Source organism: Sminthopsis crassicaudata, chromosome 1, assembly GCF_048593235.1.
Source record: "Sminthopsis crassicaudata isolate SCR6 chromosome 1, ASM4859323v1, whole genome shotgun sequence".
NCBI classification, from domain to species: domain Eukaryota; kingdom Metazoa; phylum Chordata; class Mammalia; order Dasyuromorphia; family Dasyuridae; genus Sminthopsis; species Sminthopsis crassicaudata.
Genome location: NC_133617.1, coordinates 46,840,372 through 46,866,767, shown reverse-complemented (window position 1 = coordinate 46,866,767; position 26,396 = coordinate 46,840,372). Strand labels below are relative to the sequence as shown.

General features: G+C 51.4%; 2 protein-coding genes across 5 annotated transcripts; both read right to left on the bottom strand.

Annotated features, from left to right (window-relative positions):
- Positions 1-2,630: 2,630 nt before the first annotated feature.
- Positions 2,631-7,180, bottom strand: TGFBR3L (transforming growth factor beta receptor 3 like). The gene is made up of 6 exons (XM_074271929.1): positions 7,135-7,180; positions 6,147-6,218; positions 5,578-5,711; positions 4,200-4,476; positions 3,269-4,057; positions 2,631-2,745 (listed from the first exon to the last, which is right to left on the bottom strand). The coding sequence occupies exons 1-5, from the start codon at positions 7,178-7,180 to the stop codon at positions 3,396-3,398; spliced, it is 1,191 nt and encodes a 396-aa protein (XP_074128030.1). The 3' UTR covers positions 2,631-2,745; positions 3,269-3,395.
- A 52-nt stretch (positions 7,181-7,232) lies between these two features.
- Positions 7,233-23,288, bottom strand: MAP2K7 (mitogen-activated protein kinase kinase 7). 4 transcript variants are annotated; one of them, XM_074301065.1, is made up of 13 exons: positions 22,800-23,288; positions 21,547-21,594; positions 15,796-15,937; positions 15,363-15,429; positions 14,800-14,913; positions 14,481-14,600; positions 14,044-14,151; positions 13,590-13,769; positions 13,016-13,096; positions 12,413-12,555; positions 10,488-10,533; positions 10,228-10,358; positions 7,233-10,130 (listed from the first exon to the last, which is right to left on the bottom strand). In XM_074301065.1, the coding sequence occupies exons 1-13, from the start codon at positions 22,921-22,923 to the stop codon at positions 9,998-10,000; spliced, it is 1,437 nt and encodes a 478-aa protein (XP_074157166.1). In that variant the 5' UTR covers positions 22,924-23,288; the 3' UTR covers positions 7,233-9,997. The 4 variants fall into 4 exon arrangements, with proteins under 4 accessions (XP_074157166.1, XP_074157186.1, XP_074157177.1 ...); XM_074301085.1 differs by having other exon boundaries at positions 7,233-10,358; XM_074301076.1 differs by lacking the exon at positions 21,547-21,594 and having other exon boundaries at positions 22,800-23,286.
- Positions 23,289-26,396: the final 3,108 nt, after the last annotated feature.

Here is a 26,396-nt window from a genome sequence, read left to right as displayed (position 1 = left end):
AACGACCATTCTGTGGTCTTCACAGTCTCAACCATCTGGGGGGATTGAATAGCCTGTCAGTGCCCTATCTTTCTGCATTCATTCCAGAACTCCGATGTGTCCTTTTGGTCCTATTCTTTGGGGAGGGGAGGAAGAGATAGAGAGCAAATCATGAAGCAAAGGCTGCCTCAAACTCAATCTCCATATTATTTGATGATGCTTACGTGGGAGCTGGAATCCATTACTCCCATTAAGGAAATCCAGACCTAAGCTGTATTTGAGCATTATTTTGATGATATTTTCCTTCCGGCCAAACTTTGGGGTAGGGCTACAATGAATTAAAGGTCTCGAATTTTAATAGTGTTGGTGTGACATTTAATAACTAACTCCTTGGATAGAATTTGAAACTCAGGCCACTGAGTGTTGTTTTTGTTTTTCCGTGGCAAGGCCCTTTTGAAGCCAGTGGCTTGGCAGAGTTCACTGCTCCTATGAAGAGGCCCTGCGCACATGCGTCAAAATGACCTTGAGGGGACCACTCAGCTAATGGTTATATTGCACCACCTGGTGGGAAAAATTATAACCCACATTTTCTCCCAAGTTGTTAATTGATGTTCAAGTGACACTTTAGTTTTTTCTAGATTTGTGGAAGACAGGACAGGAATCATGGGCAATGTGGTAAAGATTGAAGCAGTCCGAGTTGTCAACTGGAATATCCACACATGAAGTTTCTAGTCTGGGATGGTGACGTTTTAGGTTAGTGACATGAAGAGTTAAGATAACTTGTCTGGGTATCCATTTAGATTGCCTTGTGTATTACGGGGATTCATTGGGGATGCTCATTTTTGTTCAGGATAGTCTAGTTCTTCACTTGGGAATGAAAATTTCCAGTTTTCAACAGATCCAAAGTCCTCTCAGATGAGAAACCCTTGTGAGCTCGATCAGGATTAAATGTCTTTTCTGGGGTGGAGGGTGGAAGGGAAGGAAACTTGTGTTCTTTCATCTATTTTTGCTATTTATACTCATTTTATCTTTTTGGGTTGAAATAGTTCTTTACAAAAATCAAGCTAGATAACCAATGGGAACTTGGTAAAATACGGCTTGCTTTTAAAATCTGCATAACAATGCACTTGAGTTGAACATCATCATCTCACTGCTTACCAGATTTGGAAGGTTTGATTTCTAATGTGTCTTCAGAGTTGAGATTTTTAATGCAGCCACCGAAGAAGGTTGTCTGGGAGAGGCAAATGCTTGCACCTCCTCAGGTCCCAGAGAACTATTTAGAATGGGGAATATGACCCAGAGCATACCAAAGCATCCAATTTGATTCTCTGGCACAGCTAATATTTAATTGGAAGAGAGTACTTTCTTTCTTTCCTCCTTTCCTTCCTCTTTCTTTCTTTCTTTCCTTCCTCTTTCTTTTTCTTCCTTCCTTCCTCTCTTTCTTTCTGCTGAAGCAATTGGGGTTAAGTGACTTGCCAGGGTCCTTCCTCTTTCTTCCTTTCTCTCTTTCTCTCTCTCTCTTTTTTGGTTTGCTGAGGCAATTGGGGTTAAGTGGTCACACCCAGGGTCACACAGCTAGGAAGTGTTAAGTGTCTGAGGGCACATTTGAACTCAGGTCCTCCTGACTTCAGGGCTGCTCTATCCACTGCACCACCTAGCTGCCCCAAACATTATTTTCAAATAATCAATCAAAATTGATTGTTTTCAAAGGAGGACAATCACTACCCTGAATCCTGTACCTAGAGGACTAGAGCCCTGTCTGGATTTTTGCCAAACCTTCTCCCTGTCACCAAGAGACTAGTTTAAAAAGGCCAAATGTGATAAGAATCCCTGATCAACTTAACAAGCTCTCCAATCAAATAGGTAAGACTACAACGGATGGATCTTTCCCTGTAAGCCTCTAATGTGGGTAAGTATATATCTCAGCAGCTTGGCAAAGACCTTGCCCCTGATTGGCTCCCCGTAAATAGAACCTTTTCCTAGATGACAGGTGCCAGTCAGAGGCTAGACCATTGATTGATGAGCTGCCCCCTTCCTCCACTATAGTCTATCAAATTAACAGGGAGGTCTCTCACTCTATTCCCTTGTGCCTTATTTTTAGTTCAGCAAAAGAGAAGATGGACAGACTCTTTGCCTTCTTTCCCTCTCCAGTTGATGCTGGCAGGAGCAGCCCATGGAGGAGTAGGTGCTTAGCTGATGGGAGGTAGTTTAAAGACAACATTTCTACCAAGGAGGGGGGATTCTTCATTACTTAACATGATCTTCTAGATTGTGGCCTTCTAGGCATAAAGGAAGTTTCCTCTACAACACCACCTTTAGGAACTGCCCTGGACCTGAGATTTCTTTAGAGGCAGAGATGGGGTGGTATAGAGCTAGCCTTGGAGTCAGAAAGGCCTAGCTCAGGCCCATGTCCAATATCATCTTTTCCTGTAAGTTTGGGGTCTTGGGGGGGTATCTCCCTCTAATAAAATTGCAAAAAGACTTTTCTGTTCTTAATACAGAGCCTGCCACATAATGAGTGTTCATTCATTTTTTGTAGAATCTGAAAGGAGAAATGAATTTACTCAAGGCTACATACAGCCCAAGCTGACGAGAGCCAGTGGCCCCTCTTCCCCTCCCCTCTTAGTCTGTCATTGCACAGGGCTTCCACCTGCAGAAAAGTCAGGTTTATTTTTCAGGTTTGGAGATCTATAAAGAGGGAAACAGGGCTGCAGTGTGACCATAGGATGGAGCATCCTCCCGGGTTCTGCCCATAGGACCAGGACCCTGCAGCAAAAGGACCAGACAATGATAAGATTTTGAAGTGGAAGGGACCTTCGAGATAAATTAATTCAACCCTTTTATTTTATAGAGGAAGAAACAGAAGTTCTGAGAAGGGAACTATGAATGTCAGAATTTGAACTCTGATCTTCTGACTCAAAAGTCCCAGGTTCTTTTCACCATAGCACACGGCTGGACACAGCCACCCACACATACACACACCCCTTGTACATAGCCCCCTCCCCTATACACCCCAACACACACACACACACACACACACACACACACACACACACACACACACACACACACACAGAGTCTCCTCTCTCTCTCTGTCTCTTTTTCTTTCTCTGTCTCTCTGTGTCTCTGTCTCTCTCTTTTTCTTTCTCTCTGTCTCTCTCTCTCTGTCTCTCTCTCTGCCTCTCTCTGTCTCTGTCTCTCTCCTCCTTCCTCCTCCCTCCATCTCAGTAGCAAGACCCTAAGTAAAACAGCCACACGTGAGACCCCAGCACCCGATTCCCCCACTCACCTACTCTTACTGAGACCTCCTCAGCTGGGAGGGGCTTGGAGATCCGTGGGGGGCTGCCCTCGGTGGGGTGGGGAGCTGGGAGGGAAGGCAGGTTTGATTTGGGGGGGTGTAGTAGCCCAAATCCAGCCTAGGGGGAGCCCCAGTGTGGGGAATAGAAAGGAAAGCCCCTCCCCCGGGCGATGCTGGCCAAATTGTGGAACAGCAGAAACGGGGGTTCAGCGAGCCTCCTGAGGGAAGTGTGGCAGGCGGCCCCCAAGGCAGGTCTCCTACCTGTCAGCACATAGATCAGACCCAGGCTGGCGGCGAGGGCGGCCCCCAGGATGAAGGCAGACACGGCGATGGCCACAACCGGGGCAGGGTCCAGACCCCCGCAGCCGGCGCCTTGAGGGGCAGAATGGAGGACCTGGCCCAGGCCGGTTTGTGACTGATCTGGGAAGGAGGGCGGGCGGGCTCTGAGCCCGGGCCGCTCTCGGCTCTTTAACCCAGGGGTGGAGTCCCTCGTGTTTCTTCCCCTTGGGGACCCAAGCATCCAAGCCCCCAGCTGCTGCCTTCTCAAGGACCCGGAAACCCAGCCTTCCCTCCCCTCTAAACCACCCTGAGGAAGGGTCTCACCAGGGAGGATGCGGGGGGGCCTGTGAGGGGGGTGGGGCACAGTGACAATGATGGGCTGGGACAGCGTGTGCACGCGGGGGCTTTCTCCTGCGGGCCTCCTCCCTCTGCTCCCGCTGCCGGTGCAGGCTTCATCCTGGGACAGACACTGAGGCCCAGGAGCCCGAGTTGAGACATCCCCTTTCAGCACCCACTCTTCCACCCTCGCCCTCTGCTCCAGACCAGCCCAAAGATCTGGCACCCGAGGAGGCCCCCCCAGCCTGAAATCAACCGCTCCCAGGCCCCCCAAGCTCACGGACCCCGGGGGGCTGGTCAGCTCCACGAGGCCCTCTCCTTGGGGCGCCCCTGCGACGGCACAGGCCCAGCTGGCAGTGTAGGAACTGCACGGAGGCGTTGAAGACGGGGCGCAGGCGGAAGCTGAGTCTGGTTTGGGGCAGGGCCCCCGGGGGTGGGGGATGGAAGGACACGGAGGCTTCTGTTGGACAGCCACCCCTTAGCAGCAGCAGGAGTGGGGGGCCCTGGCTCGGGTCCGAGGAAGGTGACAGGAAGCATCGGTGCAAAAAAAGGCCCCATCGGGACGAGGGCTGAGCCAGGGAGGCCTGAGGGATAGGAGGGGCAGGACACGGGAGCCAGCTGTCAAGGTGCTCGAGGCCGCTGGGCTCCCAGCCCCCACCCCTCCTGGTGCGACCCACTGACCCACACGGCCTCTACCGAGCCATGGTTCATGGAGCTACTGCTGGGACTTCAGAACTGTAATCCACCCTCTCCTCCTCCCCCCCCATAATCCACCATAGGGTCACAGATTTGAGAGCCAAAGACCGAGTGATCCAACCAACCCTCTCACTTTACAGATGGGCACACTGAGGTCGAGGGGGTGTACATTTTGTCGGAGGGCGCACCAAGTCTGCGGCAGAGCCCTGGCTTACGCCCTTCTCCCCTGAATTCTCCAGCACTTTCCCGGTTACCTTTTGAGATAGGCTTAAACCAGAGCCCAGAGCAGTGAAACAAGCTTACGCCAGCAACTATGAAGAAGTCAGGATACTGATCCAGGGCCTTGGAACCAGCACTAACACACACACACACACACACAGACACACACCCACTCACACACACACTCACGGAGACACACAGTCACACACATACATTCACAGAGACACACACTCTCACACAGTCACACTCACACACACCCTCACACATACACACACTCACATTCACAGACACACACACACACTCACGGAGACACAGTCACACACATACACTCACACAGAGCCACACACACACAGACACACAGACACTCTCACAGACACAGTCACACACACCCTCACACACACACACACACTCACGAAGACACACACACAGTCACACATACACACACACACACACACAGACACACACACTCACACACACACACACACTCACGGAGACACAGTCACACACATACACTCACACAGAGCCACACACATACTCTCACAGACACAGTCACAGTCACACACACACACACACACACACACTCACGGAGACACACACACACATACACACTCTCAGTCACACACACCCTCACACATACACACACTCACACATACACACACCTTCACACTCACGTTCACACACACCCCCTTTGCTGCACAGCCCACCGCCCCTATTTCCATCAACAGCTCCGTTCCTCCTCCCCCTCCCTAGCTCCCAGCCCTCCCCGTCACCTCCACAAACACAGGGCTGTTGGCGGGCACCACACATGGCCCTGGGGACCTCTGGAACGTGTCCGAGCTGGAGACAATCAAGTTGAAGGGTGGGCGCCGAGGTCCGGGGCTGGGCAGGGCAGGAGACGGGCCAACTGGCCACAGAGAAAGCCTGTGTGATGTTGGCTATGGGGAAGCCCCTGTGTGCCAGCTGTCCCCCACTTCTGTAAACCCCTCCCCCCAAACTCCAGAAAGTGAGCAATCCTTTCAAGCTGCCCCCCCCAACTGTGGCCATTTTCAAATTCCCTGCCTCTGGAGGGCACATCAAGTACGGGTAAGTACATACAAGGGCCTAGGGGTGGGCAGGGTCTGGCTAGCCAGATGGATAACGTAGGTAATCCAAAAATGGTATTCAGGGCACTTCTTAGGCTTCCCTCGGTGGTCTCATCCCCCCCCCCAAAAAAAAATTACAAGCTCTGAGGATCTGAGTACATGGAAGGAACTTTAGTGTACGAAAGCATGGCTACTGAGCAGACCTGTCTGCAGCTACCACCTCCTCCTCCCTCTCCAAAACAAACGCCCCTACTCACGTTCATGGTGGACTCTACCTCCCCCAGGGCTGTCCTGGGAGCACCGGAGAGAGGAGGAAGGTTCTGGTAGACCTGGGAGGGAAGGGGAGGCAAAGCCATCCCCTCAGTGACCAGTGCCAGTTTCCCTTCTCCAGCAGTGATGGTGGGCTCCCCTTTGTTATACTAAGTCCCTCGGGCAAGACAAGCCTCCCAAGATGGAGAATGTATTTTCAGAGGTCAGTTCAGCAGGTCTCTCCAGGAGGGGTGGGCCAGATGGGAAAGGACTTGAAGGAAAGCGGAATAGGGAAGCCTGAAAGGTCCATAGGGCCTCCCACAGCCCTTGGAAGAACAGAGGCCTGAGAGATGGGCATGGGGCAAGCCAGCTTGAGGGCCGAGATAATCTTACCAAGACCTGGCACCTGGCACCTACCCATTCTCCCTGGGGGAGCTGTGGGAGCCTGCAGGAGGAGGGGAAGGAGGAAAGCAGCCAATCCCACCATAGTGCTTCTAAGGGAACCTAGGAGTGAGTGTCCCTGGAGTCCGCTGGAGGTAGGAGTAACTGGTCTCCGGCCTTTCTGGGATAGGACCCGGCCGCAGCCAGGACTAGTGCTGGTGTGGGGCTGTGGACAGCCAGTCTTGAGTCTTGACACCCAGAGACTCCAGGCAGGATTGGAAACACATGGCCTCCCCCTCCCTCTGCCAGCTTGGGGAAAAGGTATCCATTGGCAGGGCTGTAAATCCAGGCAGATGGGGGGGGGTTCCCCAAAGTGACACCTAAGCTAAGCCCATTGGAGCAGGCAAGAGCAGCTCAAGGCCTTAGTCGCTATATTGGGAGACATGGGATTAAGAGTAGTCTCACCTGACCTCCCCACATCAGGAAGACCAAAGACACAATCTAAACAGGAGAATGACTCCCTTTTCCCCCTTAGGCCTCGGGCCCATCCTCCCTCTCTCCCTCCCACAATCTAGCCAATTTGAGGCAGGGGGAAAAAAATATCCCCTCACTCACCTTCAGTCTTCTTATCACACTCTATCTCTTCCTCCCACATCCCCATCTCCCACTCCCAGGACCCCTTCTCCACTTGGGACACAGCTGAGGAAAAGGGCTTTTTGGTGGTGGTTTTTTATTATTATTATTATTTTTTTTTTTATTTTCAAGCTTCTAAGAAGGGTTTACAAACAAGGGCATTTTGTTTTTGAAAAAGGGACAATGGGGCAATACTGTTGGCCCAGGTGCCCCCCAGTAGGCACCCCCCCAATGCCTGTAAGAAGGAAGGGGGCCCACGGTGCTTCTCCCACTGCCTTCAGCCACGAGGTACAAAAGCTTGGGGTTGGGGAGAGCTAGGCCCCACTCAGCTCTCCCCCCACCATTACCCCCCACACTGGCTCTCCTGGCCTTTTCCTGGGAAAGGGAATCGGCCAGGGTCCCAGGACAGGTCCTGAGAGAGAAGAGGGGCGGGGTGGCTCAGGCATCTGGCTAACCCAGCCTGGGAACCAGCTCAGGAAGCTCAGCTGGAGGAGAGGGACAGGACACAGCCGGGACTCTGGGAAGACTGGCTGGCGGAGGGTGGGGGGAGGGAAGGTGGCACGTTTCCATTTAACACTGAAATGAGGGCTGGGCCCAGGGAAGAGGGAAGAGCACATAGGCTCACAAAACAAAAGTTAAATTAAAATAAAACTGGACAGTTACAAATCAGGACCAACACGGCCCTGCCACTAAGCAGACGGCCTTCCCCCGCGTGAAAATCATTTTACCTGGCTCCAGGTACTGGCTACTCAGATATATGGGAGAGGGACAGAGTCTGGTTACCCCTGGCACAGAGGGGCCCCCAGACAGCCTTCGGGAGAGGGGTGGGGAAGGGCACCTGAATCCCTCTCTGGGCAGAGAAGGGAACTCAACAGGCGGCCCAGGAGAACAGAGACTACAGGGATGCTAGAGCCTACACTGAGCCAGCGAAGTCCATTGGGCTGTGCGGTCCTTGCCTTTGGCCTTGGTTCCTTTGCCTGGGGGAAGCGGGGCCCTTCTGGGGTCTGTGTGTGTGTGTGTGTGTGTGTGTGTGTGTTCCACTGGATCTGCATGCATCATCAAGAAAAAAAAAGAAAGACCTCTTCTCTTCCTCCTCTCGCCCCACCCCCCTGCCCACCACCTGAAGGCTCTGGAGAGGCCAGTGGGAGGCAGGGGAGGGGACAAGAACCACCTCTATTCACGCATCAATGTAAATAATAATAACAATAACAATAATAATAATAATAATTAAGAAACAATGCAATAAAACTGCATTTGCCTTTTCTCTGGGGACCTGCCAAGGCGAGGGCCTCCGTGGGCCAGGCAGCCCTGGGGACTGATTAATCTGTCGTCTTCGTCTGAGGGGCCTGAGAATCTCATCCTAGATGCTTTCCAGGGTCCCGCCCTGTCTCCCATCCTGGGGAGGGCTGAGAAGGCAGCCAGCCCCTCATGCTAGGCCAGTCCTGGGAGGCAGAGGGCCCCAGGGCCCATGAGCCAGGAGAATGGAGGACCAGCTCAAGGGATGAGTTGAAGGCAGGCCTGGGCAGCCTGATGGGGCCAGGGTCCGTAGCCACTCTGCTCCTGCCCGCCGCACTTCCTCTACACCCTCTCTCACTAAGCTTGTCCAACTTGCCAAGTGTCCCACCCACGCTGAGCTTTCTCCTCCACTCCCCACTTCTGCCACCCTCACACATCCTCGCACCATCTCTGCGACTTCCCTCTTCCTCCATCTGAGGTCCCCGGGGGAGGTTCCAGGGCTTGCCCGGCTCTTCCGGACCCTCCACCAGGACCTGCACTGTCATTCCTCTGGCCTGCCTGCTGGGCCTGCCTGCCATTCTTTCACGTCCCGCTACACCAACGTCTGCTGCCTTCTGCCTGGCCAATGCCAGAGCCCTGCTGCTGCCCGGACCCTCGTGGCTACCGCGTCTCCAAACCCTGGCCCCAGGAAGGGCACGCCTGGAACTCCAAGAGCAGGCACCCAAGATGGTCAACTCATCCCAGAGCTGGAAAGCAGATTCCCCCCATGTTTGGGACTAGCTCAGGGCTGGATGAGTGGGGAGGGCCCCAGATCTGCATGAGGGAAGCAGCGAGGGGGGGGGGGTCCCCCGGTCCACTCCACCTGGCTCCTGGGGGCCGCGGTGCACCCTGGGAGCACCCTCCTTTCTGCCTCTGGAATCAGGACCCAAGGTCTTTGCCCACAACTACCTTTTCTGCTGACAAAGCACAGATTTAAATGAGTCCCCACCACCTGCCCACTGTTGAACCACTGCCACAAGCAGCCAAACACGACTTTGGTTAAAGTTTCTGAAGGTACCGACACCCCCATGTAAGAATCAACCCACCCCACCCCCACCCCCAACATATCCCCCAAATAAAATAAAATAAACTCCATAAAGGACCCCCTGAGATCAACAAGAGAAAAACTGACCCACTGCAGGCCACCTGACCACCCCCAGCTGGCCAGACGTGCTCTTCCCCTGCCCCCCCCAACATTCCCAGGGACAAAAACCTTGGGAGTGACACCCACAGAGCAGCAAGCAAGCCCTCCCAGACCACCTGACCCCAGCCCTTATGGCTTGCAAAGTGATCTTCAAGCCAGAAGAGTGGGCAGGAGAGAGGGGACAGAATAAGGATTCAGGCAGCTCTCCCCTGGGCCTCCAGGAGCCCACCCAAGCCCAGAGGTTACAACTGAATAAATAGAGTCTAATGGTGGACCTGTCTTCCATCTTCTGTTCACAGTGTCAGGGGGAGGGGGGCGTACAGCTCTCCCCCGGGAAAGAAGCCGGAGGCCCAACTGGTGCCAGTTTGTCCTCAGCTGAAAGGCAGGGGGTGGGGGAGGCGGGTCTGGAGGGCCCCCACTTTGTCTTCAGCTCTCTGTGGCTGTCCACGTTTCTGTACTCCCTCCCCAGCTCCATGTGACATCTGGCCCGCCAGCATGGGGGGAGGCGAGTGGAAGACTGGTACATCTGGGGGCCGGGGTGGCAGAGCCCCTGCTGCAGCTGGAGTGGGGGGAGGAGCGGGCTGACTGGCCATTTGTCTTGCCCCCTTCTCCCCCAGCCCCTGCTGACCCTCCCAGGCTGGTCACCACTTGGCTACCTGAAGAAGGGAAGGTGATGCTGGCTCAAGATGCCGCTAGTCCGGGGGGACTCTGTCTTCGCCATGACATCCTTGAACCAGGACGCCACATCCACTTCCAACATCTCGTATCGTTTGATGAAGCTGTGTTCCTGTGGGGGACAGGAAGGAGCACGTCAGACCTAGGAGCTGTGACTCTGGCCCCCTCTCCTCCCTCCTGCCCCAAGGCCTTGGAGAAGCTCAGGGTCCCACTCCCAGTCCCAGGGAAACAGTGTACTCACAAGTAGCTTATTGTACTTTGGTCTCTTCCTGTGATCTTTAGTAAGGCTGGGGAATAAGAACACACATCTGTGAGTATGTGACTTTGCCAGGGGAAGAAGGAAACTTGTCCTAAGACGGGAGGGAGATGGCCCGCAGGATGAGCCGAAAAAACCAGAGCTAAGTGCGGTGGAATACTGAGCACCCTGAGAACCGGCCAAGTCCTGGGGCTTTTCTTCCTTTTCCATCCATTTAAACAGCTTCTGCTGTCCTCTCTAAAGCGATAACTCTTCAAAAGGCATCCAAGGACCATACAGGACATCTCCAGCTGAATGTCGCCATGTCACCTGAGATTCAACTTGTCCAAAACTGAATTTAGCCTTTCTGCCCCGCAGTTGGACGCTGGTCTCATCTACCTTATCACTGTCCATGTCACCTGCACTGTCTCTCTGAGGAAGGACCAACAAGTGGCGTTCTTCCTTCTGCACTCTCCTGACACCACCTGTCATGCCCGGCCTGGCTACTCCACCAGCCGGACACCCGGCTCCCACGTCCTGGATGTCAGGAGTTAGGAGGACGCTCCAGGGCCACGTGACTCTGTTAGTGCTGACATGTAACCTCCAGGAAGGGCCCCTCAGCTCACTTGCTTGTTGTCAAATACTCCCTCCTCTTATCAGGCTTCAGTCTTGGTCAGAACCTCCTGTCCATTCTCCCAGTGCTGCTTGTGAGAACCCTCCAAGCTACTGACAACTGGTGTCGAGTACCCAATGCCCTCCTCCCTCTCCCCCATTCTCCTGCCAGAAGTGTCTTTTATTCAGATCCAAACTCTCCAGTTCCTTCACTTGACTTTCCTATGGCATTTAGCTCTAGTCGTCTCTGGATCCTGGCCATGCTCTCCTGCTGGGGAAGGCTCTAGAGGGTGTGTGGTCTTCTAAAATCATGCTGCTCCTGGCTCATTAGGAGGCCCAAGAAACCTCTTGTAGCGCAGGATGGGGCAGCATGGCCGCTGGCTCAGTCACAATACATCTCGAGTCCACTAAAACCTCTCTTTTTTTCACTCAAGCAAATGTCTTACAATTCCCCTTTCTTGTAACAAAAAGAGTTTAGAAACACAGACCTGAAACAAACCTTTATTCCTACTAAATTTCACTGAAGCAATTGCTCTGGCCTAGGAAGAACTTTCTAAAACATAATTCTATCATTGGTCCTTCTCCGCTTCACTTTGTTTCCAAAATGCAACAAACGTTTCTCTCATCCCAAGATACTTACTCCCTCTCTCAGCTACCTCACCTCATTTGTGACTACTCTTTGGGGCAGTGATTGTAGCAGTCACCTATTAATTTCTCCCCAAGCAATGTCTACAGGATCAAGTCCCAACTCCTCAGCCTGTGGTCAAGAATCTCTACAACCTAACCCCACTTTCTCCCAACAGCCTTCCAAGTATCCATTCTAAGCAAAGCAAATCTCACTGACCATTCCCCGCTCTAGTATTCTTGCCAACAATGTCCTCTCCTCCTCTTCTTTCCTCCCCATCCTGCCCTGAATACTGAGGTCAACAATGATTTTTCCCTTCTCAAAAAAGTTCACGGATTTTTGTATTCTGAAAGCCAGAATTTAAAACTTATGCAAGCTGTCCCAATTATTAAAGCTTTAATAAATTTAAAATCACACTTGGGCTTTTGGGACACCCTTTGAACCCTCTCTCCACCTTGCCCATGAACTCCTCGAGAAGAGATCAATCAGGCCTTTCCCCTTCCTGTATCCCTTGCAGTATGTACAACAGGCTCTCTAGGCCCCCACTTTACCTCAATGGCATTCTGATTTCGAAGCCTATACTGGCCATAGCTCTGCTAAATAAGGAAGTTTAAAAGTAGGCACATGGGGAGTTGAGGGAAGAAATGGGGGGGAGGGGAAATTGAGGACCATTGTGTACAAGGAGAAGACTCACCAGTCTTTAACAAAGGACTGAAAGTCCACCGAGAAGCCCATATTACTGGGCAGAAGGGGTGGCTCTTCCTGCAGGACCTTGGTGAGGACCTCAAAATCAGTCTTGCAGTTCTTGTAGGGGAACTGCCCCGTCGCCAACTCCACCTAGGTAGGAAGGGCTGAGAATGTGGTCACCTTCCCTTCTTCCATTGGTCTTTTCCGCCCTCTCTCTAACCCTCTGCAGTTAGCTCCCCTCTTGCATCAAGTTCTCTACCCAACCTGCATCCCTCTTTCACAGATTTCCAAAATTAAAGGGCATCCAAGTCCAACCTTACCCTGCACAAGACTTCTTTCTACAGTAAACCTGACAAATGGTCATCCAAGATCTGCTTGAAGACTGGCAGTGATAGAAAGCCCACTACCTCTCAAGAGGGCCCACCTATTTTGCCAATTCTCTCCAGTCTCAAATTCATGGGAAGATTCTCAAGCCCCTGGCTTTCAAAGTCATGTTAACTTCAATTCCCTTCATACTCAATTCATGTTTTGCAACTGTCTCCAGCCCCAAGGAGGCCTCCTCTACAGCCAGGGTGCTGCCCAGCATTTGGCCCAGGTCTGCGTGGCTCACCAGTGAGATTCCCAGGCTCCACACATCTGCTCGGATATCATAATCAGGCTTGGTGGGGTCTGGAGGGTCTATTCGCTCCGGCTGGTAAGAAGGAAGAGACAGACAATTTCTTCCAACAGCTCTCACAGACATACCCATGAGGATAGGGCAAAGCAAACAGCCCAGGAAACACCTGGGAGGGTTACCTGTAGGCCAGAGGACCAGCCCAGGTCAGTAACTCCCAAACTTGTAGAGATGAAACACACAAACATTCTAGTATTTTACAACATCCCTCAACTCCACTTTCCTCAACTCCAACCCTGGATAAAAATCCAAGTCAATAAAGATGTACCCCTGAGAATGCCTGCCATCTAGGGGAGGGGGTGGAGGGAAGGAGGGGAAAAATTCGGAACAGAAGGGAGTATAAGGGATAATATTGAAAAAAAAAAAAAAAAATTACCTATGCATATGTACTGTCAAAAAAAATGTTATAATTATAAAATTAATTTAAAAAAAAAAAAAAAAAAAAGATGTACCCCTGAGACAGAAGACAACCTGCTAGACCACTACAGTGCTGGGGCTAAGGAAAGCTTACCGCCATGTAAGCTGCACAGCCGGCACTTCTCGTCTTGGCCTTGGAGTCCACCAGGCGGCCACTGATGCCAAAGTCACAGAGCTTGATCTGGCCCCGCTCATCGAGCAGGATGTTGGATGGCTTCACATCTCTGTGGATCACCCCATGCTTCTCCTTCAGGTAGTAGAGCGCCTTAACAATCTGGAACCACATCCACCCATCCCAGCCAGGACTCTTTTACTGCCGGGGGGTGGGGTAATGGCCCCAGTCCCCCTCACCCCCCTTTCTGCCACTCCTCCGTTCTCCTCCCAGAGTTCAGTGTCTTTCCTACAGCCCCCGCCACATGTAGTGAGGCCTCCAAGCCTGAGCAGAACAGTGCAAAGCTCCAAGTTCTCTTTCCTCCTTCTGGCACATCCATGTCTATAAACTCTGAAGGGACCCCTGATTATCCTCCAATCCATCTCCACCTACTTACAGCCACAGTCATCTTGCCTAAGATCCGCTCTGGGATGGGCCCTTGAATCCTCTTCTTTAGTTTCTCAGCACAGGTGCCCATAAGCTCCATGGCAATGAAGACATCTGTCTGTGGAGGGAATAAGGGGAAAGAGCTGAGAGAGAGGAAAAGCCTTCCCCCGCCCAAGATCTTATTTGTCCCGGAGCTGACCCACTTCCAGGTATTATGAAGCCATGGGAATACAGTTTTTGAGGGTGGGGGGAAGGCAACCTCAGAAATATAGAGAAAAAATTTTTTAGCACTTTTTATAAATCTAAAATCACTCTTTAGTTCACAAACCAAGAATGAATTGTGTAATTAACTTGATTTACATAAAAGTATGTCAGGGAGTGGAAGAAAGTGACAAGGGAAGGGAGAACATAAGATGTATGGGGCCAGACCACAGAGCAGTCACTCACATTGGTGATGAAGGTCCCAAAGCACTGAACAATGTAGGGGCAGTCATGGCTCTTGAGCACCACATCCAGATCCATAAGAATTCGCTTGTTTTCTTCCTTGTTTCCAGAGCGGCGCATTTGCTGCAGAAGACCATTGGAGTTGGAAAGGGGGTCAGGGCTGAGAAGGAAGAGGGCAGGAAGCAGAATCTCACCTTGAGTGGGACAGGGTGGCCTGCCCTCCTAAAGGGCCCTTTCTTATCTAAGAGGGGCAGAGCAGAGCTGCCTGGGCCCAGAGATAAAGAGCGGGAGAACCGGGAAGGCAGGTGGGGTTGGTGTCTACCTTGACAGCAAGGATGTGGCCCGTCTTCTTGAATCGCATCTTCCACACCTGGCCACATGTGCCACTGCCCATCTCACCCAGATTCTCTAGATCATTGATCTCCGCCTGGTACCTCTGGGGAAGAAGAAAGCACAGCAATTATCATCACCAAACGTTATTCCCCATAGCATGACAAATGTGGAAATGTGTTTAGAAGAATTTCACATGTTTAACCTATAGTGGATTACTTGTCTAGAAGAAGGGAAAATAGGAGGGAGAAAAATCTGGAACACAAGGTTTTGCAAGGGTGAATGTTGAAAACTATCTTTGCATGTATTTGGAAAAATATAAAATTATTATTACTAAAAAAAAAAAAAAAATTAAAAATATGCCCAATTCAAAACACACCCACCCACCCCCCAAAACCATTATTCTCACCTCTGTCCGCCAACCCTGCCCAGAAACTGCCAGAACACTCTTCCTCAAGGCTCAACCATCCGTCCACCCTCCCCTCCCACCTCCAAGGCCTCTGCTATGTTCGGGGCAACAGGTAGGAGAGGGGAATGGGTGACAATCATTCTCACCTGGCCTCCAATGGTCAGGTATCCTGTCTGCTTCATAATTTCCTGCAGCTTCTGGTCAATTTCTATGCTGAAGGGAGGAGAGACAAGGGGAGGACGGTGATCCTGACAGACACACACTTGGGCACTGGCATCCCCAAAACAACTTTACCCCATGGAGCAGCAAACTCCACTGACTCTTCCTACCCTAACAGCGACAGTGGGATAGTCTATTTCCTTATTCTCCCTCTTCCAAAGTCCCACTCAAGTCCAGTTCCTATAGTCCCAAAGCTTCTTCTCTTCCCACATGCCAAATCCCAGGGCCCAAAAGCCAAAGCCGTTTCACCTTCCCAACCATCAGCAATGTCCCCTCTCTCCTCTAACACTTGCCCACCTTTCCACATCCTCACTCAAAGGCTCCTAAACCTTAGACCACCTTCTCTTTCTGTCTCCTCACCTCTCCATGCTACGTGGCACAAACAGTGGTGTGGGGAGCCCCAACATGTGCCGGGGCCGAGCTGGTGGGGTGGGCTGCTGGGGGGAGCTCTCCGAGGAGGGCGATCGGCTACCCCCATCGTTGGCTAGAGGGAGCTGCAGAGCTGTGAGAGAGAAGGGAGGACAGGAGCAGCCGAGGAGTAAAGGGAAAAGAAATGTCAGTTTTCTAAGGACAGGCTGTCTTCCAGGCCCCACGAGACTGCCCAAAAAGCTCCTCCACTACAACTGACAATTAACTACTAAAAAACCCAAACTAATGCCTAGAAAAGGCCCAAGCATTCTGACCCTCCAAGAGAGTCATGCAATTAATCTTTCCACCGTCCCAAAGTTGCAGCACAGACCCAGGATGTCAGCCATCCAGCTATGGGTCCAGATTTGGGGACCTTTTTCCTTCAGGTTACTCCTTTTCTACAATGAAGGGAGAGAGAACTCTTGGTCAAGCTCTATTCTAGATCTGACTCACTTTTGTGGGAAGTGAGATGACCCAACCCAAATGGCCCCTTCATTCAGTCCAGTGTCAGAAAAGGTAACCCCAACTCTCTGGGAATCAGGAGGATTTCTGAAGACTGAACAATTGAGGACATCCTCTCTTTTTCCCCCTCCCTCTCAATGCCCCAGCCAGGACAGAGGGTGGCTTTCAGTTACTTACTACTGCAACCACCCAAGGAGCTTAGGCATTTAGGTATTGATTAGGGTTTTGGTCCCAGGGGAAGGGACCAGTTTATCCTTCTCCCATTCCTCTGATCATAGAGGGAAAACTAAGAAGGGACAGGACACTTCAGATCCCACACTAAACCAGAGATTTTCTTTGCAATTCCAAAAAAATCGGGTCTTAGGTCAGGCACATACGCTCCTGGGCAGAGAGGGATGGGAGAAGGGAGCAAAGAGGACTTAATTTCCTAACACCCTCTAGGCCCCACAGGCTGCCCCAGGAATATCATTCCCACTAGCAGCAGAGTTTCAGCACTCCCATCCCTGCCTCTCAGGGTCCAAAAGAAAGCAGATGGTGGGCCAGGAAGAACCACAAAACCTTTAGCAGTAAAGGGAACATGAGGGTTTATTGCTGATCCCTTCATTTTAAAGATGGAGAAAATGAGGCCTAAAGAGGGCAAAACCAATTGGTCAAAACCATGCTGTTTAGTAGAACAGGCCTGAGCCCATGTAATGGGCCTCCAGAGACTACCCAAGACAGGGTTCTTTCCTCTTCTCAATACAGAGGAAACTAGACCTCAATGTGGCTCACTGTCCCCAGGGCCTGGCTTCTGAACACTGACTGCTCTTGGTTTGTAGAGCTCAGTCCTCAGACCCCAGGTGCTCACCCTCTTTGAGGAAGGGGAGGGCTCAGAGGTCCCAAGGAGAACCTGTGCATGGGTCCCCGGCCCCCAGCCGTCTAATCTTCCACGTCAGTCCCTCCAGGTACTACGGCGTGCACAAGAGCAGGCCTGTAGCGGGCTTTTCCCCGATGCCCACCCAGCCCCATAAGCAGAGGGAAAGACGGAAGCCAAAGGGTTGAGGGGGAGATTCCCAGGAAGTCAAAGGGAACTCACGAGTCTAGCCTCCTCTTAGTGGGCTCCCTCTAAGAAGCAGGGGGGGGTGTGTGGAATGGGGAACATCAGACCTCCTGACAGCCCTGACAAATTATATCACATCAAGCAGCCTGCATGCAGGAGAGCTGGCCCCTTCATGCAACTAACAGCCCCCCAGAGGGGCAGGACATGCTGTAGGCAGGCAGGCAGGCAGCCACTCTGGGTGAGGGATGGAGGATGGGGATGGGATGAGGAAAAAAGGAACACCACTCAAGTGTTAAAGGAGAAAGAGGAGACCTGAAAAGAAAGAGTTTTGAACATGTAAACACAAGAGACTGAACAGCAATGAGGAGAGTGCGGGGGGAAAGGAGAAAAGACAGAAACTGAGGTTCAGGACAGAACAACAATAGCAGCAACTACTACTCCACTAAGGAGGGCCACAAAGGGAGAGGATGAGAGCCAGAGGGCTCATGAAGGAAGGCTCTGTCAACATGTACTAGGAGTGTATGGGCTGCTGAGAGCAGGGAAGGAGCTGCTGAATGGAGATAGAGACTTAAAAGAAGTGGAAAAGAGAGATTTATTGACTGGGGAAATGGGGGGGGGGAAGGGTAAAAGAGGAGAGAGGGGGTAGAGTGTCAAAGTAAGAAAAAAAACAATCCTTCCCAAGCTGCTCTATCTTGGCTCAGAAAAGAAACTTCCCCAAGAAAATCATCTAGGCTGATGCCATGTCTTCAGCATTAACAGGTGGGAAGCCTGAAGGCAAATACTACTGGCACTCGGAGTCCTCCAAGAAGGACTTCTAAGGCCCTTAGCCCATTCCCCAATGGGTGGGTCACAAAAAATGACAGGATAACGATTTCCAGGTCAGTTTTCCAAATGGGGCTTCTCTGTTCCGAGATGTTTATCTCTAGAGAGAACAGTATCCTAGGAAGCAAATGGGAAATTCTCCAGGATGTCTTTCATTTCCAGTTCAATGAGGTGAAGGAGCTGGACTGGACTCCACTGACTTGGCGCAGCTCTGACCCATCCTCTGATTCCCAAGTTTTCTCAGTTGTCAAGGTTTCTCTTTGCCTAACTACGTATAAATTAAAGGGAAAGGGCTTCTACTCACTGAGGCATCTGGGGAAGTCTGGACAGTGCAGAGGCCAGGCACATTGCCTCCATTAATAAATGTTCATTGAACTGGTAGCATTAAAGACAAGAGTCCTCTTACAAATGAGGAAAATTTCACGGAAGGGAAGTTTGAAGTTGTTTCAAGTGCCGTTCCTCTTCGCACCTCAGGTATTTCTCTTTGTGGTCACCATTCACTCATCCACTCTTTGTCTTGCTATTTTAGGACAAATGCCAAGTGCTTTTTTCCTTGGCCTTTCTTCTCTTCCACACCACCGCTCTGCCCATATCCTTCAACACACTAGACACTGGCCCTACTCCTGTCCATACCATTCGTACTAGGGCCTGGAGATCACCACTACCTTGCTACTGGAGCCTGTGGCTGGCATTGGGAAGCAAGAGGGGAAAGAAAGAGGCTCAGAGTATTATCCACAGTCAGAAAGGTTCTCCCTGAGAGAACCTTTATTTTAAATCCCAAATTTCACTGCTCCCTAAACTGTGGGGAGGGCATAGGTCAAACCACAGAAAAAAAGAAAGGTGAGAGACACCTGCCCTTTCAGACTCACCCCATATCCTAAGTCAGGGAGGCTAATGATGAGGAACCTGGCAAGGGGTGGACCTACTGCCACAGCTGTCACGGAACTTTCCAAATGAAGTGAGTCCAAGGGTAGGAGAGCTGGGGCTGGAAAGTACTTAGAATGCCTCCTGTCCTCGGGAAGAAACCACACCAGCTTAGACTCTGGCTCTCTGACTCAGCTTGGCCTGCCCATTATAAAGGACAGCCAGAGAAAAGCTCAAAGGCCAGGAGAACTCAAAACAGAATCCCCACCAACTTCTTCCAAATGGTTTTACTGATCTTTGCTAATAAGGAAAAAAAAGGCTTCCTGTGACTTACTGATACCCCAGTCCTTGTAAGTGGACATCCCAGCATATGGGCCCTTCCTGCCTCCTCATCTTCTCCGTATCCGAAGAGCGGCTGAGTCCTGTCGATGCTGCCTCGGCCATCTCCAGCCTGTCACCACCCTGCCGCCAGCCCTCGTGGCTTCATGTCTGGACTATTCCAATATCAGTCAGTTGGTTTTCCTGCCTCAAGTCTCTCCTCAGACCAAACCATCTTCGACTCTGCTGACCAAGTGATCTTCCTTTAGGGCAGGCCTGGCTTACAGATTCCTCTCCCATTGCCCTCAGGATAAACTAGAAGCTGACTTTAAAGGCCCTTCCCGATCAGACCCCTTCCTACCTTTCCAGTCTTTCTGCACGTCTCGCACCTTCCCTGTACTCTAACCCAGTGACCAGCCTCTTTTCTCTTCCTTGTACAAGGTCCTTCAGATCTCCCCCTGGGCCTTTTATAATAATGACAACAACTAGCATTTACACAGCACTTTAAAGTTTGCAAAATAATTTACAAATATCTCATTTTTTTCTCATCCAAACCCTGGAAGTAGGTGCTGTTATCATTCCCACTGTATAGATGAACAAAGTGAGACAGAAAGGCTCGATGCCTTGCCCAGAGTCACACAGCTGTAAGGGTGGACTGAGCTTGGTCTTCCCGCCTGCGGCCCAGGGCTCTGCATGGCGTCTCCCCCTGCCTTTTCAGTGGCCGCTGTCCCCCAGGCCTGGAACGTTTTTCTTCCTCACTTCTCAATTTCTGCAGAGTTTAGCTTGAATCCCATGCTCTCCAAGAAGTCTTTCCCTGCCCTTCTTCATGCCAAGGAGTTCCCTCTGCGCTTGTCTCCACCTCATCCTGCCACTTGGAAGGTGGTGAGAAATGCTTGTGGACTTCACGGAGAGGACGGGGTGCAGGCGTGGGGAGGCATCCATCACCTTCTACTCGAGTTGACTCTACTCGAAGGCCAGGTTTTAGGAGGAGGACGCTGTGCGACTATTCGGCTCTACTTCAGCCGGCCCGGGGGGCCAGAAGGCAGGATGGGGGAGTTGGTCAACCCAGTCAGTTGGAAGACGGGCAAAATGTCAGGGCAGTTATCACGTACGAACCAACCTCAGGATGAAACAGGACTGGGAGCACAGGGCAGCCAAGCTGCTCCCCCAGATCAGACGGTGCCTCAGGGGGCAAGAAGCAATGAAACCGGGGAGGAAGGTCCTACTCCTGGTGAGGCTGACTCAGGGGAAACCTGGGTGGCAAAGGACAGGAAGGGAATAGTAGATTCTAAACTTCTAGGTTCGGCCTCAGTCATTGTTTGGGCTAAGGCCCTACTACGTAATAGAAACAGGTGGGGTACAAGACTAATCAGCAACGGACACCTACACACACACTCAGACACCTACATACACACTCAGACACACACACAGACACGCACACAGTCTCACACACAGACACACACACAGACACGCACACACACTCACATAGACACACACAGACACACACACACACACAGACACACACACACTCACATAGACACACAGTCTCACACACAGACACACACACTCACATAGACACGCACACAGTCTCACACACACACACACACTCAGACACAGACACACTCACACAGACACACACACATTCAGACACCTACACACTCACACAGACACACACACAGACACGCACACACTCAGACACACACACTCACACACACAGTCACACAGACACACACAAACATACTCAGATACACACACACAGTCTCACACACAGACACACACACTCACATACACACAGTCTCACACACAGACACGCACACACTCAGACACACACACTCACACACACACAGTCACACACATAGACACACACAAACATACTCAGATACACACACAGTCTCACACACACACACACACACACACACACACACACACACACACACACACACTCAGACAAAGCCAAGCAGCAAGAAGCCCACACACTTGCCACACAGCCAGACACACTTCTGTGGACACTGCTGCACTCAGGCCTGCACGCCGGTCTACAGAGAGGGTCCGGAGGACAGAACAGAGGCGGACAGAGAGCGGACAGAGGTGAGGGGCAGTCAGGGGTAACCGGACACACGGCAGTTCTATGCGGCCGAAGGCAGCGAGTTAAGTCAATGATGCAGAAGTCCAAGCGGTGATGATAAAAAGGCTGGTACCTGCTCGTTGGGACGGGGCAGGAGCAGGGCTTAGAGTGATCACAATAACTGGATGGGGAAAAGGAAGAAAAAAAACAACACCACAATAAATAACAGAAACTACCAATTGATTCAAAGGAAAGAAATAAAATCATAACAAAGAAGAAAGGGGAGGGGGAGGCATCAAATCAAAGGGAAGAGATGAGGAGAAAACCAACAGAGATGGGAAAATGGGATGGAACCAACAACAAGGCGCGCACCTGAGGGAGCCCCTCCCCCCTCTCTTTCCGATTGAAGGCCCCGGTCCAGCCCTCCTCAGACCCCCCACTGTCAGCGTTACTTCCGGGCAGTCCAGGCGGAACCAGGCACAAACAACCCCAAACAGCAGCCGGCCCGATGACCTCCGGAGCACCAGCGGAGGGTCTCGGCTCCCACCCCCAGAAGTGAGGGCGCGGGCGCCCCCAATCAGAGAGGAGAGGCGAGGCGCGGGGGGAGACCAGAGCCCCGGATGGGGGGGAGGCTGGGGGGGTTAGGCAGCAATGGGAGAGAAGAGCCGGCCGTTCCTGGCCTGGCTGGAGAGGAACCCGGCACTTCCCGTAAGGAGCTCTCCCTGTCCCTGCAAAATCCCGGGGTCTCCTCCCTTAGGGCTGTCGCTGAAATTCCTGTGCAAGGGAAACCTTCGCCCCCTCGGTCCCTCCTCCGAGAACTAGGAGTCAGCTTAGCGCGGCTCCCGGGGACCACCGGAAACCGGGCCGGGGGCGGGCTATTTATTGACAAACGCTCGGAAGTGGAACGAGAAATGGGGGGGAACCAAGTATGTCCCCCCCACTCCTCGGGGCGAGCTCAGTCTCCTTCCCACCACGGCCCCAAGTTGGGAGAGGAAGAGTTCGGGAAAGGGGGGAGGGGGCTGGTAGGATTCCTCCCTCCTAAAGGGGTGAGGAGGAGGAAGAAGGGGGCGAAAGAGAAGGGAGGAGAGGAGTCTGGTAAAGGGCTCAGGGGAGCTCCTCGCCCCCCTTCAGGTCAGAAAGGAGGGGACCGGAAGTCTTCCCCCTCCCCCAGGCTTGGAGTACAGCCCTGGGTCAGGGTGACCCTCTCTCCCCATGGTCAGCGGAGGGAGGGGGAGTCTCGGGAGAGAGAGGAACCTGGAGGGATAAGCCGAGGGGTTCCGGAAGTCAGGGGCGGAGCTTTCGGGTCAGGGGCGTGGTATCTCATCTGACGCCCCGCCCACCTCCCCTCCCCCTTCTTCCCCTCCCCCCCCTTGCAGACTTCCTTACTCGGCCTGGGCCGCTGCGGGCTGATCTCCAGGTTGAGGTCGATCCTCCGCCGGGCCTCGCGGTTCTCTTGCTTCAGCTTCGCTTCCAGGCGGGATAGCTTCTGCTCCAGGGAGGACGCCGCCATCTTCCCCGCCGCCACCACCACCGCCGCCGCGCACCTCCCGCCCGTCCGACCCTCAGACAAACACCGCACTGCGCTTGCGCCGAGATGACCCCCACTAGGCCTCCGTCCCACACCAAAGTGCGCATGTCTGTATCTGTCACCGCCCGCCCTTCCCTTTCGGAACCCAGTGCACCTGCGCTTTCTCCTTTCTTCCCGCCCCAGTCCTCGCTTCTCGTTCCCCGAAGGCCAACGGTGCGCAAGCGTGGCAGGAAGGCTCGCGCCACCAAGGGATCGCCTCCGGCCACGGAGAGCAATTCGTACTACGCCTGCGCGGGGACGCCCGTGACCTATCGGAGGGGAGGGACCTTATAGCTACGGGGAGAGCTTTCTGGTCTAGAGGAGGAGGGATGTCCGGGCGCAAGCGGACGCCGGCTCGGCCGCGAAGGAAAAGGGGACTCCGTGGCGCGTGCGCGCGGGGGGGCGGTGCCGGCTTCTTCCGGTCGAGCGTTTAACGGTCATTTCCAGCTGTTGCTGGGAGTCATTGGGGGTTTCCTCGAGACTTAAGGCGCAGAAAAATGGGACCTTTGGCCCAATAATTCTGTAAGACTCCCCTCAGTCGGCGAATTCAGCCTCCCCTGCGCGCTTGCCTAGGCTAGCATTCCCCCAGGCGATATTTTTAACGTCCCTAATTAGTAGTTGGAGTGCGTGATTACTCCGCTAATTGAGGGCCCGAGTAGCGCCCTGCCCTCGTGTGGACCTTTGAGGGATCGGGATTACGGGAGGATTCCGGAGTCAGTTATTGTCGGCACTAATGCTGGCCAAGAAAGAGAAAGGCCCGGGTGGACCGAGCACTGACCACGCGCAGAACTGGGACGGGAGCTTGAGGCGTGAACTCTGCGGATAAAGAAACTGATCAAAATCGTGGGGGAAAAGTGGAATGAATGTGCTACCAGAAACTGAGCGCGCACTTACACCGTTTAAAAGGGACGCGTGACAGACATAAAGGGAGTTATCATAAATTAAGAACGTGGAGTGGAAGAGGTCTAGAATTGGGACACCCAAATGAAATCAGGGTTCAATTGAGGTCTAGTGGAAGGTTCCGGGCACAGGAAGTCAAATGGAGCTCCCCTGCAATCCCTTTGGATTGGGCGCAAGGACACGGAGTTACATGAGGTCTAGTGGCAGCGCAAGTGTCTCTGAAAAAGAATTTACAGACCCGGAAACCTAGATTGATAAAAGAGGTTTATTTTGGGGTTGGAAGTAAAGTCTAGTTAGTAAAAGGTGAAGGCAGAGATAAGGGCACCAGAACCAGGATTCCAGTGGGCAGAGATCCTGGACAGGCCAGGGTAAGGCCGCCGTGTTTGGGACCTCTGCAAAGGGAGGACTCCAGCTTGGCTCTTTTATTATAAAGAGATTTAGCCAAAGGGGCCCGTGGGTAGAGGAGCAAGTTGCCCCAGCAAGGGCTAGAATTTGCTTGGTGGGGGTTGGGAAACCTGAGCAGATCTTTAGAATGGAGGCTGGGAGAGCCCTGATCTCCTATTGCAATTCTAAGGGGTGCTTTGGACCAGGATTTGTGAATCAAAGGTCCTGGAGGGGCTGGGAATCAGAAAGGAGTAAATCCATCTGAAAGGACTAGTTTCTTAAAGGGGCCACAACAGCGTGTCAGACTTATGGAGAATTTATGAATAAACAAGAGATAAAATGGATACTTTTAATTACAAAGAAACTATAGATAAAACCTATGTAGTAACCAAAATTAGGGGGAAGATTGGGACAAAATTTACATAAAATTCTCATATCTCAAACATAGAGAACTTTATCAAACATAAGAATAGTCATTTCTCTATAGATAGACGATGGACTCCGTTTTGGTTTTTGTTTGGGAGGCAGTCAGCTAAGTGACTTGCCTGGGGTCACACATAAGTTGTGTAGGCCAAATTTTACTCTGGGCCTGGTACTCTTATTAGTTTTACCATCTACTTGTCCCAAAAGGTACATTTTCCATGAAGAAAGCAAAGCTATATATAATCATATAAAAGAAATGCTCTAAATTATTGATTAGCAAAATACAGATTCAAACAACTTATGAGATCATCTCATGTCTTATCAGATTGGCTAATGGGAAATCAGAAATTGAAGGGGATGTGGAAAATTGGGATAAGAATTGTGAACTGATCCAAACATTTTGGAGAGCAATCTGGAATTATGTATTTGACCCAGCAATACCACTCTTAGAGATCTGTTTCCCCAAGAAATCGAGGAAAAAGGAAAGGAGCCTGTAATACGTAAAGCAAAAAATTGGAAATTGAAGAGATGCCTATTAGTTGGGGAATAACACAATTTGGGGTTATGATTGTGATAGAATATGATTATGCTGTAAGAAATGATAAGCTGGTTGACTGCATGAAATAATAGTCAAATGAGCAGAATCAAGAAAACATTGTACACAACAATATTATTCAAAGAATAATTGTGGAAAACATAAATCAGCTACAAAGGACCTATGAAAGAAGATGCTGATGCTATCTACCTCCAGAGAAAGAACATGGCATGGTTTTACACATATAAATATGTGTCAAAAGGTGTACTGTGCTGTGGAGGGGTTAGGGATGAGACAACTCAGAACTTAAAATGTAAACCCCCCTCCAAAAAACAAAAAAAAAATTTTTTAAGCTATAGCAGGCTACTTTACTATCTCTGGTTCTAGGAGTGCGTAGTTTTTAAGAGGCATATGATGGTGCTCAATGGACTCAAACTGTATTCTAAATTGGGTCCTCACTGCTGCTTGGCAATCCTACATTTTCCTAATCAGTTATCTATCCCATACCATCCCATTCAACCACATGAATTCTTCCAAACATTTCATCTTTTTAACCTTTCATGCATGGTTCCCCACCTACCTCCATCCTCTCAGCTTTGCCTCATATTTTATTAAAAATTGAAGCTCAGAGCAGGTAGTTGGGGCAGTGGATAGAGCACCAGACCTGAAATCAGGAGAACCTGAGTTCAAATCTGGCCTCAGACACTTAACACTTCCTAGCTGTGTGACCCGGGCAAGTCACTTAACCCCAATTGCCTCAGGAAAAAGAAAAAATTGAGGCCATTTGCAAGAACTCCCTTCTCATATCACTTAGATGCCTTCTGCTTTCTGCTCCTTCACTCATCTCACACAAAGAAGATGCCCTTCTTGCCAAGATAAGCCCCTCTACCTATACCTGTTTACACAAAGTAATCCTGTTTCCATTCCATTAACTTTTAACAAATTTCATCTATCATTACCTTATCTTGTATCTTTCCCTCAGTCAATCAAACATTAATGCCTATTATGTGCCAGGCCCTCTGCTAATCTGTGGAGATACAAAAAGAGGCAATACCATCCTAGAGCTTATCTTATAGGAGAGACAAATACACTCTATTGGCTCCTTCCCCTACTATCTGCAAACAAGTCCACTTCTATCATCAAGAGCCCTTCACTGATGCCTCACCTTCCTTTC

Excerpts from the sequence above, each read along its gene's own strand:
- MAP2K7 (XM_074301065.1), bottom strand. The coding sequence starts at position 22,923 with ATGGCGGCGTCCTCCCTGGAGCAGAAGCTATCCCGCCTGGAAGCGAAG. Across the intron at positions 14,152-14,480 it reads TTGGGACCTTCATCACCAAT|ACAGATGTCTTCATTGCCAT; the intron begins GTGAGTGACTGC and ends TTCCCTCCACAG. Across the intron at positions 13,097-13,589 it reads GCTGTGCAGCTTACATGGCG|CCGGAGCGAATAGACCCTCC; the intron begins GTAAGCTTTCCT and ends CCTTCTTACCAG.
- TGFBR3L (XM_074271929.1), bottom strand. The coding sequence starts at position 7,180 with ATGGGGATGTGGGAGGAAGAGATAGAGTGTGATAAGAAGACTGAAG. Across the intron at positions 6,219-7,134 it reads GTGTGATAAGAAGACTGAAG|GTCTACCAGAACCTTCCTCC; the intron begins GTGAGTGAGGGG and ends CTTCCCTCCCAG. Across the intron at positions 4,058-4,199 it reads CGCCCCAAGGAGAGGGCCTC|GGGATGTCTCAACTCGGGCT; the intron begins GTGGAGCTGACC and ends GGGTGCTGAAAG.